This window comes from Ictalurus furcatus, chromosome 16, assembly GCF_023375685.1.
Source record: "Ictalurus furcatus strain D&B chromosome 16, Billie_1.0, whole genome shotgun sequence".
Taxonomy (NCBI): Eukaryota; Metazoa; Chordata; class Actinopteri; order Siluriformes; family Ictaluridae; genus Ictalurus; species Ictalurus furcatus.
Window position 1 is genome coordinate 18,017,790 of NC_071270.1, and position 19,792 is coordinate 18,037,581.

At 41.8% G+C, this 19,792-nt stretch overlaps 2 protein-coding genes across 2 annotated transcripts in view; both read right to left on the reverse strand.

The window, feature by feature from the left end:
- Positions 1–2,534: 2,534 nt before the first annotated feature.
- LOC128620708 (roundabout homolog 2-like) lies at positions 2,535–7,724 on the reverse strand. The gene is made up of 5 exons (XM_053645952.1): positions 7,717–7,724; positions 7,125–7,324; positions 5,601–5,765; positions 2,577–2,619; positions 2,535–2,544 (listed from the first exon to the last, which is right to left on the reverse strand). Exons 1-5 carry the CDS (start codon positions 7,722–7,724, stop codon positions 2,535–2,537), a joined length of 426 nt encoding a protein of 141 aa, XP_053501927.1.
- A 1,864-nt stretch (positions 7,725–9,588) lies between these two features.
- Positions 9,589–19,792, reverse strand: part of LOC128620709 (roundabout homolog 2-like) — a 35,593-nt gene continuing 25,389 nt past the window's right edge. Inside the window, exons 10-16 of the mRNA XM_053645953.1 lie at positions 19,391–19,562; positions 17,743–17,919; positions 16,486–16,528; positions 14,663–14,790; positions 12,125–12,400; positions 10,472–10,631; positions 9,589–9,912 (exon numbers count right to left, since the gene is read on the reverse strand). Of these exons, the coding sequence (XP_053501928.1) occupies positions 9,648–9,912; positions 10,472–10,631; positions 12,125–12,400; positions 14,663–14,790; positions 16,486–16,528; positions 17,743–17,919; positions 19,391–19,562 (1,221 nt within the window). The 3' untranslated portion in view covers positions 9,589–9,647. The remainder of the gene's footprint in view (positions 9,913–10,471; positions 10,632–12,124; positions 12,401–14,662; positions 14,791–16,485; positions 16,529–17,742; positions 17,920–19,390; positions 19,563–19,792) is intronic.

A 19,792-nucleotide genomic window follows, 5' to 3' on the forward strand; every position in this document is an offset into this window, starting at 1 on the left:
TCTTGCAGTGAGCTGGACGCATGAGTGTCTGTAAATAGTCAAGATATGTAGATGGAAAAAAAAAAACCATTCACAAAAGACTGCAATAGAGCATTCTGTCCACTCAACATCTGACACAAATAACTAAGGGCAGGCAATTGCATTAGGCCTGCTCAGCTGGCATTTATGAGTCCTGTATGCTTGACTATGATTCTCTCCCTTCATTTGAGCATAAATCCCCTCGCAACAATTCAGTAATAATACATCTTTATCTGCGGACGCTTCCGTCCTAAATCTCTATTTCAGCCTGCTGTGCAGACTCGTACAAATATACTCGCTAGCGTATCTGTAGCGTTTATCTTTCTCTCTCCATGTCAGCAGGTGCTGAAGGTTTTTGTGCTTATCACCAAAGAATGTGCAAATCAAACAATTATCTATAAGAATTTAGAAATCAGTCGGTTCATTTATGAAAAAAATAAATAAATAAACAAAACAAATAGTGACACCACATTTTATCCATTTACAATGTTAGAAAGACCATAAAGAGACAAAAAAAAAAAAATCATTTTGGTTTGCATAGCAAAGCAACATCAAATTAAAAAAAAAAAAGAAGCTATTTACAAGAAATAAACATCCCTTTTGGGTGATTTTACATTTCAGATTTTTTTTTTTTAAAAAACGAGCAGAACAAAAACATCTTTCTGGTTTTGTTTTTTTTTGTTTTTTTCAAGTGATGCACATTTTGTGGCACAAAAAGGGGGGAGCGTGTGACGTTTTGTCGTACGAAGCAAACCGCAAGCTGAACATCATCGGGAGACGTGTGTCTGTACATTAGCTTCACAGTTCAGTGTTTGTCTCTGAGGTAAAAATCGCCTCGTGTAACACCGGGGAGGAGAAGCTCATTGGACATTGCAGGGGTGAACAAAGAATCTCTCTTGCTGTCTCTCTCTCGTCCTCGCTTTCAGTCGCGTGGGCAGTGAGTAGTCTGGCTTATCTCTCAGACACGGCACTCTGAAGCACAGATAAATGGAGGTTAATGCATTCTGGACAATTCAGAGCAGGGCTGTGATGACACACTGTAATGAAAAAAAAAATCTGAAATGGCTACACCATAATTGGTATTTCTAAGTTTTAAAAAAGTTATTTGGGTGACTCCGGGATTGAGGTGTCATTTAGCCCTTGCTGTAAGAAATTAAACTTCATTTTTCAATTCATTATTCAAGAAAACATGCATCAAAAATGTTAACTCAGTGACTGTGTTGTGCTTTTAAATGAGTTACAGACTTGAAAGTAGGATCAGAGTAGAGGTATTTTTTTAACACGCATGCATGCTAATGACATGAGGTCATTAAGAACATTTCAAATGATTTGCTAAAAAATGAATCATTTATCATTTGAGTAACAGGGTTGGAAGTTCAACGTGAACTCATCAGTCAATGTCACGATATCATTAAAAATAAAGAAACAAGTGTGAGAGAACTTTTTTCTTCTTCTCATGAAATTTTCTTCTTAAAGAAATTCAAATACTGCAACTTCATGTTGATATACAGCACTGTGCAAAAGTCTTCGCACCCCCGGGGGCCCTTTTGTACTAATTTTGTGAGTCAGTCCAGAAACTTATATTTCCAAACATTACGTTTCCAAAAAGGAAAAATGTTACACGATTGCTGGAATGATCGGTTATCTGCAAAAATCTAGTTTTCCGATGTCATTAAACAGTAAGAGAGCGGCCTCTAGAGGCGAAATAAAAATCACTGACAAATTTTGTCACATTATTTGACGTATTTTTTTATTTTTTATTTTGGATGTCTCTATTTTTATTTATTATTTGGAGTGTTACTTTTTGGTTCCATTTGGATGTATATCTTTTATTTACTTTAATATTTATTCATATTTAATATACATTAATATTTATCTATTTTGTTAAAAAAAAGTACAGTACATTTTCATGGTACAGTCAGTACTGTTTATTCTTGTAATAAAGTACAGCAATATTTTACTTTGAGTGTTATGTTTTCATTCAATTTCAATTTTTAAAAACTATGTTGATTAATCGGTTATCAGCAGGTACTAGGTACTAGTAGGTACCAGTTATCGGTATCGGTAAAATCCACTATCGGTCGACCTGTAGTTTTAAGTTATTTTTCTGAAATATACACATGTTTTAAGGACACTATAATAGTTAAAGTGTTAAAATGCCATCCACCCACTTAGTAAAACAGTAATCAGATCTGCTGGTTTAACCAAGACTGACAAAATGAAAGAACAGAACAGAGAGTAACCTCAGGACCTGAGAGAGGCAACAATGGTGTTAAATGAACTGCATGATAATGTGAATGTTTCCTCTCAGTGCACACATAGACACTGAATCTCAATCGAGTGAAAGTTAAGCTCGCTCACATAGATGTCCGTAGTTGCCCTCCATGCAGCCTGACGCTCGTCCTGCAGAGTCCCGCTGATCTGTGCTGGACCGTCTCTGTGAGACGCATCCCAGCGTGCCTCTGGAGCTCCAGTTGGCTGCGTGCTGTTGCTCCAGTGTAGACACCACACACTCATCAGGAGGATCTGAGCCCACAGAACCCCAGGAAGTGTGTAGCCGTGCACCAACGCTGTGTAGGGGCTCTGAGGAGGGCGCTCGCACTGCAGGAGACACACAACACACGGGTAACTGTTACTGTGCTGGATCTTCACTTCTTAGCAATAGATGTCCCAATGATTTTATAGCTGTGTAAATTTTAATTAGCAATTGAAATGTAAACATTTATTAGCAATTTAAATACGTTTATGGAAATAAGACACAGAAAAGCTTTTTACAATCTTGGGGATTGTCTTAATGGTTTTACTGTGGTCCTTTAGGATGACCATGTTTATGATGTATTTAACTATAATACTGGCACTCATTCTCTGATCAAGGTGCGTACTGAAGGATGAAGGACTGCCATGTAACTATGGCTGTTTATAATTTAACCATAATATTGCCATGGCTTTACTGTGGTGCTTAAGTGTTGTGTTATGCATATGACATTACCATAGTTTAATGAACGCAATAGTAGCTATTTTATTTCAATGCTGTGCCTAACGTCGCAGACTACAACTCCCATGATCCTCAGCCCACAGCCTTATCACATGACCTCACAGTTATCTGATTACTAATGACACTCGCCTGTTTGCAATCAGACTACTCGCTTTAAAGGATCCAGACTCTCGTTATCTGTCTTGTTTGATTATTGGTTTGATCACAGCCTGATTCACATTTTCTGAGTATGGTCCAGCCCTAGTATGGCCGAGGTTTCTATGCTACATTGGAGTTCCTGGGTGGACAATTCATATATTCATTAGCTAGCTCATGTAGCTCTATGAAAGCTTTGTACTGCTCAGTTTCATCAGTAATTCCATGTACCTGCGTGTTCCTGATTCTGAAGAGATCACACCTCGTCTGTTGTGTGTGTGGCACAGCAGATTGTCAGAAATGCTTGCTATATGATGCGTCACATCACTGTGATGTGCAATACATTTAAATATACATACCAAATAAAAGCTTTTATTTTTAGGGTGTTCTTTCTCTGGTTGTTGAACCTACTTGTCCACTGGGCAACTATGAATAAAAAATGGACAGCCCAGACATAAGATAAGATAAAAGATGAGATGTACCTTTATTGATCCTATTGATACTATTGTAATATAGTAAAGAAAATGCAAAACACTGCAGCTGTCAAACATTATTCTATTCATACAGTGCCCTCCAATAAAATTGGTACCCTTAGTAAATATGAGCAAAGAAGGCTGTGAAAAATTGCCTTTATTGTTTAACCATTTGATCTTTTGTTAAAAAAAATTCACAAAGATACCCGGCGCTCATGGATCTCAAACAATTGCAAACACAACACGGGTTTATCTAAAAAAATATATCTTTGTTAAATATAGGTGTGCAATAATTATTGCCAGCCCTAAGAATTCATATGAGAAAAATATATCTGGAGTATATTCCTGTGACTAGGAACAGGAAATTGTTCAACCATGACTTCCTCATATGGGGTTTCACAGGGGTATAAATATGAGTTAACACATAGGCCAAATTCCCTTAGTCATTCATAACAATGGGTAAGACCAAGGAATATAGCTGTGATGTGTGGCACAAGGTTGCTGAGCTTCACAAAATGGGAAGTGGCTATAATAAAATAGCACAAGCACTGAAAATGCCCATTTCCACCATCAGGACAATAATTAAGAAGTTCCATTCATCTGGAAATGTTATGAATCAACCTGGAATTGGACGCGTGTCTCTATTGTCACAACACACCAGAAGTTCCAGGATGGGTTGAGTGGCCAAAAAATCTCCAAGGATCACAGCTGGAGAATTTCAGAAGTTAGTTGCATCTTGGCTGTCAAGAAAAAAAGCCTCTACTCTCATCCAAAAACAAACTCCAGCGTCTTCAGTTTGCCAGACACTACTGGAACTTCAAATGGGATCGAGGTCTATGGTCAGATGAAACCAAAATAGAGCTTTTTGGCACTAAACACCAGAGGTGGTTTTGGCACACACAGAGAGGTGGCCATATGGAAATGTACCTCATGCCCACGGTTAAATATGGTGGTGGTTCTTTAATGTTTTGGGGCTGTTTTTCTGCCAGAGGACCTGGACATTTTGTTAGGATACATGGCATCATGGACTCTAGCAAATATCTTAATAACAGATGTTAAGTGAAAACCTGACTGCCTCTTCCAGAAAGCTTAAAATGGGCCGTGGTTGGATCTTCCAGCAGGACAATGATCCAAAACATACATCAAAATCAACACAAAAATGATTTACTGACCACAAAATCAAGGTTCTTCCATGGCCATCCCAGTCCCCTGACTTGAAACCCATAGAAAACCTGTGGGGTGAACTGAAGAGGAGAGTCCACCAGCGTGGACCTTGAAATTTGAAGGATCTGGAGAGATTCTGTATGGAGGAATGGTCTCAGATCCCTTGCAATGTATTCTCCAACCTCAGACATTATAGGAGAAGACTCAGATCTGTTATCTTGGCAAAGGGAGGTAGCACAAAGTATTGACTAAAAGGGTGCCAATAATTGTTGCACACCTATATTTAACAGAGATATATATTTTTTTGATAAACCTGTGTTTTCTTTGCAATTGTTTGATATCCACCAGAGCAGAGTATTTTTTGGATATTTTTTTTTAAACAAACGATCAAAAGGTTAAAAAATAAAGACAATTCTTCACAGACTTCTTTGCTCATATTTACCAAGGGTGCCAATATTAGTGGAGGGCACATATATCAGTATACCAGTACAAAATACAAAAGTATTCAAATAAAACATTCCTGCCACAGCACTCATATTTCTTTAAAGTCCAGTCATTTTCAGTTGTGTTTTACTACAAGAATACCATAACAGTAGTAGTTAGTAGAAGTAGTAGTACAGGAGCTATAATAAACAGCTGCACCATAACATATGGTCAACTGACCTTGTTTCATACATATTTACAAAAAAATACTGTTGTTTTTTCACAGTTATATTTAACATTATTATTCCCAGGTTCACCTGATTAGGGCCTGGTTTCCCAAATACTTTGTAAACCTGATGTCTACTTGAACTAATCCTGTAGCTGTTTCTCACCATCAGCAATGTCATCCCTCCTGTGAGGTTCAGTCCCTGGTGTCTCTACTCGTAGTTTTTGTGAAGGCTGTGATACCCGTTGATGACCCAGGCTCTGAGTTGCTAGGAGTCCTCCGTCTATGGAGCCAGCGCTGCTTGCCTGGGTTCGGTGAGAGTAAGGGTGTCCTATGGAGCACAGAGCAAACATTGGAATAATGCACCTCTACTGGGATGTCTCTTCACATAATTTTAACAAGCACATAATAAGCATGCAGCGCTGCGATGAGCATGCCAAGTTCAGAGTGCTTGGTGTTTTGCCATATTGCCCAGGTCCCAACACTGCAGTGGTTGTTCCCTATAGGACAGGGAAGAGAACTCACTGTCGGTTGATAATGTAAAAACTGACAAAGTCAAACCAGGTTATATTTTTGCCAAAACTCTACGCTTGCAAGGTCATTCTCTAAGGGAGGGGGAGGTAATATAAAAAGACCTTTAGAGGGAGAGGAAGGTGCAGTGCATGCAATCTGAGCAAGGCAGCAAAATTCAGGTAGAGAAAAAGTGCTAAATCAGATTCACATACCCCATAGATCAAAAATGCCTAGTGTCAAAGCAAGGAGGTGTACAGTTCTATCATCACTGAAAAACTGTACAGGAGCTAAAGGTGTTCTCCTCCCTTGAACTACCCCCAACACCATGCACCCACTGTGCTATTCTTTGGGCCATTCTTATCATTTTAATGCATGAATTGTGGTGATTACACAACCACATGATTTCCAAAATAAAATATACTGAAGTGTGGTTTGAGATGGGGTTATGATCCTGAAACCACATTTAAAAAACATTTTAAGCTGACAAGCGGGATGTTGTTCTTGCAAATACTGCAGTTGATGCAACTGACCACAGTTTCCTTATGAACTGACCTTAGAACTGAATTACTTTGACACTTATTTATCCGGAAGTCTGAATTCTGTATTTTGTGAGTGCCTACAGTCGGTTATGAGAAAGGGAGGTGGTGGGGGCTGCACGGTGAGAAACCCTTCAATCATCCATCCAGTTTTGACTTGGAAATTAAAGAGCTCAAATGAGATGTCAAGTAGGAATGATTGCTTCCATCTAACCTGAATGCCTTTAGTGACTGATACAGCATTCCAGGTTTTTTTTTCCCCCCTTAATATGAATTTCGCTGTGATGTGAAAGCACGTACTTTTTGTTTCAGACCCTCATTAACAATTCATGGAAACATGTCACCATAAAAAATCTGCTAATAGTCCATCTGAGACAAGGATAATGTTTGGAGAAAATGGAAATCAATAGCATTTTACTCTGGACCATGTGTACTTCAATTCTGATGGAAAAAAAGGGAATTTTTACCCAGCCAATGAGGTAAAAGAGCTGGTTGGAAATAATCAAATGTGACTGTAACTACAATATTTGTTACAGCAAATGTACACAGCCTTGTTTCACAAAGGAATTAATGCAATTTCTTGGACGACTGCGGCTTGCCGATGTGACTGTTCGAGTGTGTGATTCAATAGTTCTGTTCACCTGTGATCGCTCCCTCCACGGTTTCCAGGCTGCGTCCAGGGGAATAGTCTATTCCACACAGCTGTCGGGACAACTCATAGCCTTCACTGTCTCCCTCTTCATCCTCTCCTTCAGTCAGGATGTCTGATCCTAATGTACTGGACACATAGCCCATGGGAGGGGCAGGGGTCTTGGGCGGATGGGAGCTGCTTTTCAGATGCCTGAAAGTAATACAAAAGTAATACGTCTTATATTTGAATCATATTACTATGTCAAACCTGCATGTTTTGTCTGATTTTCCTTGCAACAGCCAAATGCCACAATTACTGTAGGTCTCTCTATTCCCACAAGCTTGCTTTAATGTCTGAATTTATCAAACTACCAACCATGCAGTTACAGTAAACCACATGGGGAAGGAAGGAAGCACCATGCCATCATTCATATGTGATGACAGCATCGCCAACCATAGAAGAATGGCACTATGCCATCTGTCCCATCCAATCAGAACATGGCATCTTTTCCACCAAATGATTACAAGGCAAATCAAGGAAGGGTGGTACCTGTTCATCTTTTTCACCAAAAGACAGCATGGGCAATCATTAATATGTGGTACCTTGCCATCTTTGCAATCCAATAAGACCATGGCCAATTATGGAAGAGTGATACTTTGCCACATTTTTCACCAGTCATAGAAATGTGATGTCTTGCTATCTTTTCCAATCAATAAGAACATAGCCAATCATAGTAAGGTAGTGCTTTACCATCTTTCCCACCCAATGTCAGCAAGGTCAGGTGTTTTGCTTTCTTTCACCTCTAATGTGAATATGGCCAATCGTTGAAGGTTGGCATTTTTTTTTCTCCATTTTTTTTCCCCACCATATGATAAGAAACTGAATAGGAAATTCTGGTGCCTTGCTAGTTATTTAACTCAATTATGGCATGGTCAACCAAGGAAGGGGATTTCCATCTTTTCAACCCAATGAAGGAATAATAAGGGAATCAATGACCGGTGAGACCCTGCCATCCTTAGCACCCAATGAGAGCACAGTCAATCATGGATTGGTGGTACCTGGGTAACTTCTAATCTAATTATAGCATGGATAAACATGGAAGAGTGGTACTTTGGCATTCATTTTACCTACTGAGGGTGTGGTCAATCATGGAAGAGGAGTTCCTTGCCATCTTCTGAGCCCAATGACTGCATGACCAACTAGGGAACGGTGGATCCTTGCCATCCTTCCCACCCACAGGGGGCCCTTTTTATCCAATGACAGCATGACTAATCATGGGGTGATATCACAGGGGTGGTATCTTGTCATTTTAGTCACTCAATCACGGGTTTAGATAGCCTGATCTAGGAACAGTGTACTTTCCCAGAACTCTGGAAATAGTGTTTTAACCAGGAGTTCCACTCAGATGCCTCAAACACTGTATGGCTTAAGCAGTCTAAACCCTCAAGAGCAGTAGAAGCTTGAATCTATGGTGAGCTTATCCATGTCCACACAGTACTCTAACCTGCATCCATGTGGAGAATGTTTGGAGCTGATAGCACTAATTCCACTGGAAGGCTCACACAATGGGCTGGTAATTGGGTTGGTGTGTGTTTGTGGGGGATAGAGTGAGATGGTGGGCAGGCCTGTCAGCTACATGTCTGTAATCTTCAGCACAGCTGCCCGCATGTCAACCTCTCTGTGTCTCAGACGTGTAGCGTCTCGGTGCGTAATTACCAGCTCTTTTTCCTGTTGTCAAAGACGCCGGCAACAGCAACCCAGTCATTACCCCCGGAGCGCCAGTCCTCCCCACTCTCACTATCATGACAAGATTCTCCCACCACACATTACAACTGTAATCAATGAAGTTGTTTTTGGAGCTCCAAAAGGTAAGGTAAAGTCTCACATTTCCCTTCCCATACAGAAACTAAATAAGAGGTAATGAAATGCTGAAAACATTGTATTGATATGCAGAAATATCCGTTCTGTTCAGCTGATTGGAGCTGCTGTCTGTCATAACACTTATGGCAATAACCAGGTGTATTTCTGAATGGTACATAAATGTCTCATTATGTGGAGAAATACATTTCTGGCAGTATAATTTCAGTCCTGTGATGCTGCAATATTTTTGCCGTCAAAGACGATGATTGTTCTTTTCAAGTGCACATGTGCAACTATATTAAAATCTTCTTTCTTTTTCTTTTTTTTTGCAGAAGTGAAGAAAATCGAAACGGAATGTTTGAATGATGTGTGTAATATTTCAAGGTGATTTATGAATTCCATTTATATTCCGATAAATTACAGTGACATAAACAGCATGGTTGCCTAAAATGCTCATTTAAACATGAGCAATCACATCAGAATGCATGTGTAATGGAAGAGTTAAAATGATACTGGTCACACTGCAGACAGATTAAAATCGTTGGCAACCTCTAAGATAATAATAAAATAAGGTAATAATAAAAGTTAATAATAAGATAAATAGTAGATAATATAATAAATACGTTTTTTTTGTGGATATGCACATTTAATGTCTATAGATTTTATATCTTGCTCACCAGCTTTGCTTGGCCACCTCATACTGGTAGGCACGGGTAAGCTCGTCCAGATGGGCCTGGAGCATAGACTGCATTTCCTCATGATGCGAGGACCCCAATGAGCCAGAGGAACTCTGGCCATAGGGCAAAGCTGCTGGAGATGAAGCCACGCCCCTCAGGGGTGGAGTGGGTACTCGTTCTTCCTCCTCGAGCTCGTCCTCCATGCCCTGGTGTAGGTATGACTGAACAGGGAGAGGCGGAGCCCAGGTGTCGCTTTCATACCTGTGCCATTGATGAATCAGTGAATTTAGAGGCTAGAACCCAGAGGCCAGTGGTGGCGAGACTTATTTTGACACATCCATAAAGTTTAGTGGGAGTATGTGAGAAAGACCCCGGACTAATTTAAGTAGCCTTAGCTTTAACAAAGGTGAAACAAAAGATATCGGCTCACTCAGCAGTGCTGGAGAAGAAACATAATGCTCATTAAGCTCCCTGCTCCCTCTCCTCGGTCTGCTTTGCTGCTCTAAGCACTTTGACTGAGAAGGCAGCTGTGTTGTGTAGTTGGGTCTCAGCACATTTCGATGAACGAGAGAGGTTATCTAGGGGCACCCTGGTGTAGAGTTAAAACTACCCTGCTCTTTCTTTGTCTCATGTGGTTTCATTGAGAAACAGTTACATTGTGTATAGTGTTCAATTGCAAAGATGTATATTGCTAATTAAGGCATATGTAGCGCAGGTCTTGTAAAAATGCCTTTTATGTAAAAATCAGTAAAAGTGTGTGCATGTGTTTGTGTATGTGTGTGTGTCTATTTGTGAGCGTGTGTGTGTGTTTTAACCTTACCCTCCCTCAGATCGATGATCAGGGGCATAGTGGTCCATCTCTGTCCCTGGTAAAGGATTCATGGGTGGTGGAGGAAGGGGCAAGTTGGCCCAGCAGGAGCCATTAGGCTTTGCTGTTTTCCCCCCTCCTTTCGACTTCTTCTTTTTCCCGTTCTTTCCCCCTAAAGGAGGCAGCAGAGAGGACATCATCTTCACTAATGAAGCAAACACGAATTTTGACATTGGATATGGCACAGAAGGTGAAACTAGACGCTGTCCACCACCGTGATGCGAAATTCACAGCTTTCATCGGAATTATGTTACAGAAGCAGAAGAGAGGATGAAACGGAGGCAGCGGGAAAGAGTGCTCGACTAATTGCGGAGGTTGAAGGTCAGAGTTGAGCTGAAAGTCTGTTCCCCATCGCATGTGTCTTTCAGGACACAAGAAGAAAAGCCGTGGTCTCGGAGGTGCCTAATGAAAGTCTCATTCCCCCGTGTGCTAGGAGACTACTGGGGGAGCTTTTTTTTTTTTCATCACCTGCTCTGCCTCTTCTCCTTTCATTATCTCGCTTCCTCTCTTCTTCTCTTTGGCTTTGCCATTGATTGAGCACAAAGAGCTTTCCTGCCATGTCTTTCTCTTCTGTTCATGCTGTCATTTGCAGAACACACAACACTCTGCCTCCTGTGAGCACTTCATGACACAAGCTCAGTTTGGTGTTTTAAACACACAGTAGATGGGATGAGGGCGGGCATGGGCACGGCCTCGTGAGCCATCTCTACTCATCTGCATGGCGACAGTGCACTAATTTCATGTCCATGGGTCAAAACACAGAGGAATCCCTGCCTGCACTAATCAAATTAATCCACGGCATCGGGCTGTAACTCTCTGACATTTCTGGGCTACAAAACTCCCAGGGCTGAGAAGCAAAACACACATTAAAAAAAAAAAAGAAAAAAAACGATTAAGGATGATATCCTCTGGGTCTGTTTTCTGCAAAGATGTAAATATTACATTGAATCCCTCTTGATCTGGGCACATTATTTCCTTTCTACCTTTTTTTTTCATTTCTTTTCCTAAAGTTTTTCTTTCTTTTTTTTTTTTTTTTTTTTTTTGCTTTCCAGCTTTATTGTCTTGCTCTCTTTATTTCCCTCCGGTCCTTTCTCTTTTGTGGCCCTATATATATATATATTAGATTAGCTGTCCCAAGATACAGTATGTTCCACATTCATAATTAGCTGGCCAGCCAAGTAAATTAGAGGCCGTATGCAGAGATGACCCTGAAACAGTGCCGAGGGCCATCATCACTGACCACTGGCCAAAATAATGTGGCATAAATGCATACACAGCAACTCTGATATGGATAAAAGAGACACACAAAAAAATTACAGAGGCAAAGATGTAGCAGTAAGAAAGCAAACGATAAAAGCGAAAGCAAGAGAAACTGCTACTTCACTGTTCTTATCAGGTTAAATACTCCGTACAAACACTGAATAAGTCAGTGTGATTTGAAGAAAAAAAAAAAAAAAAAAAAATTTCAACTCATCCTGGAGTCCCTACCGCTCAGAACTGTAAGAAGATTAGAAGATTAGCTTTAATGAGCAAAGTGTTTTCGTTTAGTTTCCTCCGGCACAGCGAGACTGAGAATGAAAGTGAAAAGGGAGCTTTGTGTTATACCGTTGGCACAGGAACGGTTTTCCGTGAGTGAGTAGCCCAGGCTGGGCATTTCATGCTGTGTTCGCAGAGAGGCCTTCCAGCGCGGCTCGGGACGATCCACTGCCAGCTCGTGGAAGCTGTTGGACTGCAGGATCTGTGTGGTGGCATAGGGGCTGGCATGGTTTCCTCTGCCTGGGCTACTGTAGCCCGCCTTGCCAGCGAAGTCGATGCTACTGTAGATAGCACCATCCGACAGCATGGTGCCCGTCTTTTCACCGGCACCAGCAGGAAGCACGTCTGAGAGCATGAGAGATGGAGAGATTAAAGAAAAAGCGACAAGGAGAGGGACAGTAACGATGCTTAAGGTCAGTGTGAAGCTTATTAGCGCACCCTGCTGCTGCTGTTCCACACATTCATCTTGGCTTAAATGAGGTGAGATAAATAAAAGTGATTAGCTAGCAGATTAATTATCAGATGACATGGGATGCTCGATGGGGGGGTGGGGGGGTGTGTGACGGATGTGAAAGATGGACACACATGCTGAGCTGACCTTCAGCTCGGACCGGCTCGACCCGTAGAGCTCGCGGAGATTCAAACGTGCCTATTAAACACACAGTTAGCACATGCCTAAATAGGTATACATCAGAAGATTCATGCAAATTGCCTATAGACAGTATTCACCCTTTTGAATTCTTTTGCATTTTATTGTGTTGCAGTATGAAACCATAATGGTACACATTATTAGGTACACGTATCATATAAGTTGTTCTATAGATGTACAATTACTGACTGCAGCCCATGTGACAATACATGCAGTTTGTCAGCCCACCTCTACCCCATCCATCAGTGGAACAATATTATTTGTGTGCTGGGTATTTGGGAGTCTCAGTACATGAGAGACACGGATATGATAATATTTATCCACCACCCACCATCCAACAAGTTAATACTGTGCAGGATCACTGTAGGCAGATATTTGGTTCTGTCCCCGTACAGGACATTAATCTTTTAGTCCCTGTTTTCTTGTAAACTGTAGTAAATTTTCCTCCAGAATGTTTCTATAACCAAATCCATTTGTTTTCATTTAAATCTTATTAGTTTTCCTCATAGAAGTCTCTGCCACCACCATCATGCTTCACAGTAGGGATGGTGCTCTCATTGTGAGGTGCTGTGTAGGGTTTCTGCTGAGCACAGAAGCTGAAGAACTTAACAGACCCTAGCAAACTGCAGAGTATAACACTCGCCTTTGGGCAAATTCCAAACAAGATGCGATATGTTGGGGCTTTTTTTTTCTTTTTTTTTTTTTTAAACAAAGGATTTCCTCATCATTGGGGCAGTGGTGGGTTCAGCGATTAAGGCTCTGGCTTACTGATTGGAAGATCGGGGGTTCAAGACCCGGCGCTGCCAAGCTGTTGGACCCTTACGAGCAAGGCCCTTAACCCTCTCTGCTCCAGAGGCGCTGTATCATGGCTGACCCTGCACTCTGACCCCAACTTCCTAACATGCTGGGTATGCGAAGAAAAGAATTTCACTGTGCTATAATGTACATGTGACCAATAAAGACTCATTATCTCATGCCACCATTCTGTAGATTTATGAAGTTTGTTTCCTATTTGTGTCTCATGAACTTTATTTCATCTATCTCATAGAGGACTGTAAGTCCTGTAGAGTTGCTGTAAGCCTCCCGGTGGCCTTCCTTACCACTGTGACTCACAATGCTTTGAGGTATAATCAAATTCTTGGGAAACTTACATTCTTGGCCTTGGTGGTATATTTAAAGTATATTGTCTGTTTGGAATGTTCCTTAGTCTTTGTGGTATAGTGTTTCCTTGGAACTGGGGAAGCCCCAAAACACAGTCATGCTTAAAATGGGAACTGGAATAATGGTTTCCTTAAACCGTTTCCCCCTTCAGTATCTAATGACTTTAATGGTATATGGAAACCATTAGGCCAACTTCCATTAGAAAGGATTTTTCTCCAAAAACCTCAGCAAAAGTGGACTCCAACCGAGTTATTAAGCAGTAGAAGAGAGTTAGCTGCTTCAGTTGGTTACTACTGTTAATTAATATATTAAATTACTGTATTTGTTATATCCTAGAGTACTTTGTGTTCATGAGCAACAAAAATTTGAGTTAAATACATGGTTTCATGCTGCACGCTGGAAAAACAACCCCAAAAGTGGTGAAATCTATTTATAGGCACTGTAATCCCATGAGTTCTTCTTGTATGCTACAGGATAGTATTTTTGCATTTTTTTTTATCAGACCTATTGTTTTTAGGCACACATGGATGAAATGGTTGTGACACATGAAGGACAAATGAATTGAAAGAGAATTTTTAGGAGTGTGTGTGTGTGTGATCTCTTGTCATTTCCACTACTGAGAGATTCTATGCTTGCTAAAATATTCATAATCTTCATACATGAATTCAGAAAAATATAGTGATGATGTGCTTGGGGCCCTGAACCTGTGACCTTCTCGCTCTCTTGTGGGCTTTGTAGCAGTGATTTCCTCTTTCAGGCCCTTTCCTTGACTGTATTGTAGCCTCTTGAGATCTTACCTCCACGACCAAAGTTAGTGAGGTCTTTGGAAGCGCCCAGACCACTGTTGGCAGGCAGGCTGGTGGACGGCCAGGAGTCAGCTAGCCAAGGGAGGCCAGGGTCACCGGCTTTCAGCAGACCAGGACGACTAGGAAAGAGATAAAAAGAGAGAGAAATGGAAGACATGTTTATATTAGCGTATGCTCTGCATGATACCCAAAGGGTGAATAAGAGACACAAAGAATAACATTCACGCACTGTTTTCCATTTTTTTTCACGGTCTGCATCAGCACCAGATTGCTGCGAGAGCTCGTTCCCCAAGTACACCGCCCCGAGCAGTGAAAATAATAAAGACACAAACAAAAAGACATAAAACAGTGACAAGTCTATAAATCTGGTACTGAGCCTCTATCGCCCCCCCACCCCACCCCACCCCTCACCCCCTCCACCCCCCCACTCTTCCGCCCCAGAGAGAGAGAGAAGCCGATAGCGAGCACATGGCGGAATATTAAAACCCCCTACAGCAAGTGTTTCCACCTTCATTGGGGATGGAGAGGTTACCAGTCTCCATGGTAACTAGAGTGGCTGACGTTCATTGGCTGGCAACTACCAATTGAGCAAAAAAAGCTGATGTAGAATTTTGATGCATACAATAAAACACGACGTGGAACAGAGCATGTACATTTTTCACTCGTTTATTGGAGACGGGGGGACATTTTGAATTTTTGCTCATTTGTGTACCGAGAGGGGAAGTCGGAGTCAGCCAGGCGGGCTGTACACATGATTTGGTTTACCTTTCGTCTAATGAATGCAGTAGCCCAGGAAAAAGTGCTCCCTTAAGAGCTGAGAGAGCCAGCAGCACATGGGGACTTCAACACATCTGAGCTCAGTGGCTCAAAGGTGCAGATTATGTGAGCTGTGTCTGCCCAGAGTAACACAAACTCATATGCACCTCATTCTCATTAGCATGCGCATTCCAGCGCACACACATACACGCACACGTCTGTACTCAGAGGCAGACACATAAAAGCAAAGAGGTAGAGTTTATACTTAGAAGCAACATATTTTCCTGTTTGTTTGGCCTCTTGGCTAGTTCTGTTCTTGCTCAGCTATGCTAATCCAGTAGATGAAGATTCTCACCTCCACAAGGGCCTCTGTTTTAATCTCTCATCGGGTCACTAACCAGCGATATTTAAAAAGTGCTCTATGAACTTACATGACGGGAGTGTAGATGAGTTCCTAAGGCTGTGTGTCTGTGTGTGTGTGTGTAAAAGTAAGAGTGCTTATGAGGGACACTTTCTCTAGGATAATTATCTTTTCACATCCTCTTGAGCTTCTTTCGACAGGAGAATCCATCACCGGCTCTGGGGAGAACCGTCCATAGCCAGGCCATGACGATGAATGGAGGAATAAAAAAGTGGCCCTGACACATTAATTGTTTCGGTTAATTCCAGCCAGAGGAGATTTATTAGCCAATCAATCGATACATCAGCTTAGGCGTTGCTCTGGCGCGAGACACCGAGTATCGGAACATCCATCAGGTTCCTGTCTGCTAGGCCGTTAACATCGGCGGTTTCAGCAGAGAGACTCTCCGCTGTTTTAGTGCACTGCTCTGAAAGTGCAGCTGATCTGAAAACGAATGCTGAATCATGAAATCGAGTCATACACCATGATGTTCTTGCCCAAGGTTAAAGCACATCACAGAGCAGTCAAGCAGAGAAAAAAAAAAAAAAAACAACCTTGGCCAGATCATAGCTTTATTTATTTATTTATTTATTTATTTATTTATTTCTAAGGACTGTTTACTTGCTCAGATGTAAATGTCAATACACGCATCGCTCACCTTCCACTTCCCATCAGGCCTCTGTCTCCATGTTGGAACGTCACTGCAGGGCCAGCAGCCAGGAAGAGACACCAGAATGAGAAGGAGGGGGAAGAAAAGCACAAGAAGATCCAACTCAAATCACTGCTTTGTTTCATCACATCAACATTTCAAGTTATGTCTTACAAACTGGATGGCTTACTGCCTACGGTGCCATCAAACCCGTCGGAAGTTAGAAAGGGATGGGACAAATGACCAGTACCTGCACGGGTGAAGGTGAACGACTGGACTGTGAAACAAACACACACATACACACACACACACACACACACAAACACAGACACACAGAGAACAAAGAGAGAATTAGAATTCGGTCCAGGTATACAGCAGTAAAATGCAGATGAAGAAGGATTGAAATGGGTGACACGTGATGCATCTGATGCTTGAACTGACAATGACATTCATGTGTATTTCACACACTTGATTTGAGTGAACTTGGAGGTGGGGCATGAGCATGTGAGCATGTGAGCACATGAGCGTATGAGAAAGACACACACTGTCTAGCCTGCTCAGAGCGACAGTCTGATCTGAATGAATTTGCCCCCACGTGAGCTCGGGATCAAAGCCCAGGTGATGGATAAAGCAAATGGCTATTGAATTAGGCAATCACCGCCGCATGCACCTAAGTCATCGGACCGTGATGATGGCAATACGTATTATAATGAGTGTAATCCACAGCTACATGCAATAATTACCCCCTGGGGGAATACCAAATTACATTTCAGAGGCTGGAGACTGTACCTAGAGCTAATGTAGGAACAATATGGGTCACAGTCTTCTAATATATATGCAGCGCGACGGCGTTTCATTTCCAAATGAGAGTGCGGGTTATGATGGGATTGTGTTCAAGGTTGATGCACATATGTAATAGTGTAATGCATTGTAGTAGGGGCACATGGCTGCTTTTGTTTAGTGCCGGCTTATGCAATTGTGCATACACACTAATACTGTAGAACAGCTTTAAATAAAATACTAGGTGTTGCTTAGCTAATATAGTAGTTTCTGTTCTGTATGATCATCACTATGCAATCTAGCTTACCATGCATTTCTCTCCTTTCAGCCATACAATGAGAGATGAAGGTTTCACAGGCTAAAAATAGCTGTACTTTGCGTTCAAATGAATTACGTGCCAACACAAAGTATTTGCTAGCGCTGCCATACCGGTGACTTGTCTCTAGAGAACTGTATAGGCTTTGGGCATGACGCATGGCTTCTCACCTGCGTAGTTGCTCAGGCCTTTCCTCTTCTTCCTCCTCCAGTAGAGCCAAGCGCTGAAGCCCATGAGAACGATCCAGCACGCGCCCCCAAGTCCTGCGATGAATGCCGGCTGCTTCAAGACATCGGTGATGCTTCCGCCACCCTCGTCTCCGGTCATCACATCCTGTAACTCGGCACCTGCGATCATAAACAGGTGAAAACCCATTTGATATTTCATCATGTTTTCAGACAAACTTCGTTATCTGAAACATTCTCCTTTATTTTGTCTGAAGGATCCCTCCACAGCGGGCTCCCTATCAAATCAAATCAAGTCACATCCCAGCGGCAGACAAGGAACACCAATTAAAAGCGCAAGGGAAAATCTATTTTTGCTAATAGGATTATTGTACGACTGATTAACAGCGCAACAAGCAAATGGAGCAAGGAAATACTGGAGCACAATATGCAACGTGAGAGAGAAGCCGAGCTGCGTTATTGGAGTGCAGGACAGCGAGCCACTCGTCAGTTTGAGCTGAAGGACTGGAGATTGACACGGGGACTCCATCAGGGTTTGATTTCCTGGTGCGGCTACAGCTCTGTGAAATGAGATTCAAAGGCTCGCAACGTGAGCAACACCCCAAAAACACGATCATTAAGGCCTCGCAGCACAGCCTTCTCGGTTGGCTGCAGGCGAGTGTTTCTGGCCCCAGCAGTCAAAAGCCATGGAAAAAGGGGAGAGCGCGGCACGTCGATAGTATTGATTCTGGCTGTATTTATCTGGCCTCATACATCAGCGAGCTTGATAAAATGTGATAAGGTGATAAGCCGCAGCAATAAGACAGTCCGCTATGTTAGCAATGGCTGCGTTTATTGGAGAGCGTTATTGATACGGCCGACAGTGTTCTGCCGAACGACACTGGACAGTGTATTAAATGAAAATCTTATCGATTTTTATATCACGGCTTGTTTAAAAAAAATTTTTAAAAAAAGAGCTCGGCTTTGAAAAGTAAACTCACAGGGTGGTACATAATCTCCAATGCTATTGTTTTTTTCCCCTCTTTTTCTTTCAGTCTTTCAGTAAAGCATGACAAATTTAGAAATCATTATCTGAGCCTCCGTTTAGTAATGATTATGTTTGTTCGGTCCAGCAGCACACCCTCGATAATGTGAGATGGCTTTTCATTCTGTCATGACGTAGAAACAACTGGTGAATTGTACACTCTTTCTTTCTTTCTTTCTTTTACTCTCCTTCTCCCCCTTCTTCCTTTTATCATTGTTGTTTATTTTATAGGTAACAAATACATTTATATCAGTAATTCTCTTCACATAGTTAATTCATGTCTCTGGTCCAGACCTGCCTATGATTCATCAGTACAAATCACTTAAAATGAAAAATTCTCGTTTTTTTCTACCTTCCATCACAAAGCAATGACATTTGCTAAGAATCTGAAGATGATCTCAAAATCATCTGACTCCATCACCATGCACTGGGGGGAAAAATTATATCAACCAAAAAAATATGTTTCCTATTTCACCTTCCCCTCCCATGGAGCAAAAACACTGAATCTGTTTCGCTCATGTTATAGAAGAAAAATTGAGAAGAAAAATGTTATGATTTAATAAATCAACTCCAGTTAGAACGAAATAACATTCCGTCACTCGGTCTCACCGATCACAATAGGCTGTGGCTCGCTCTTCACCCCGACGCCTGCGCTGGTACCCGCTGCCACCTCCACCCTGTACTGCACGCCTGCCTGCAGACCCCCGACCACCACCGAGCGAATAGCAGCGTCCACCGTCTTGTTCACGTGGAAGCGGCTTTCGTTTCCCAGACACCAGATCTAACACCCGAGAGGACGGAGAACAAGAGGGAAAGGAATGAGGGAAATGAGTGACAGCACACAGAAACAGAGTGCATGCATTCAGAAAGAGTTCCAGATGAACTTACCAAGATGGAGAAAAAGTCTTAACCCTTGTGTTTTGATCAATACTTCCAATGGAGGTTACTTTGAAGCCATACCAGCTTTTATGATTTTTATATCAACTGCCAAATTTGATATTTAAATATTCA

Bases quoted from the DNA above. Each gene is read 5' to 3' on its own strand.
- LOC128620708 (XM_053645952.1), bottom strand. The intron at 5,766-7,124 runs GTGAACAGAACT...TGTGCTCCATAG, and splicing joins CGTGGAGGGAGCGATCACAG to GACACCCTTACTCTCACCGA. The intron at 2,620-5,600 runs GTGAGAAACAGC...TGTCTCCTGCAG, and splicing joins GAGGGATGACATTGCTGATG to TGCGAGCGCCCTCCTCAGAG.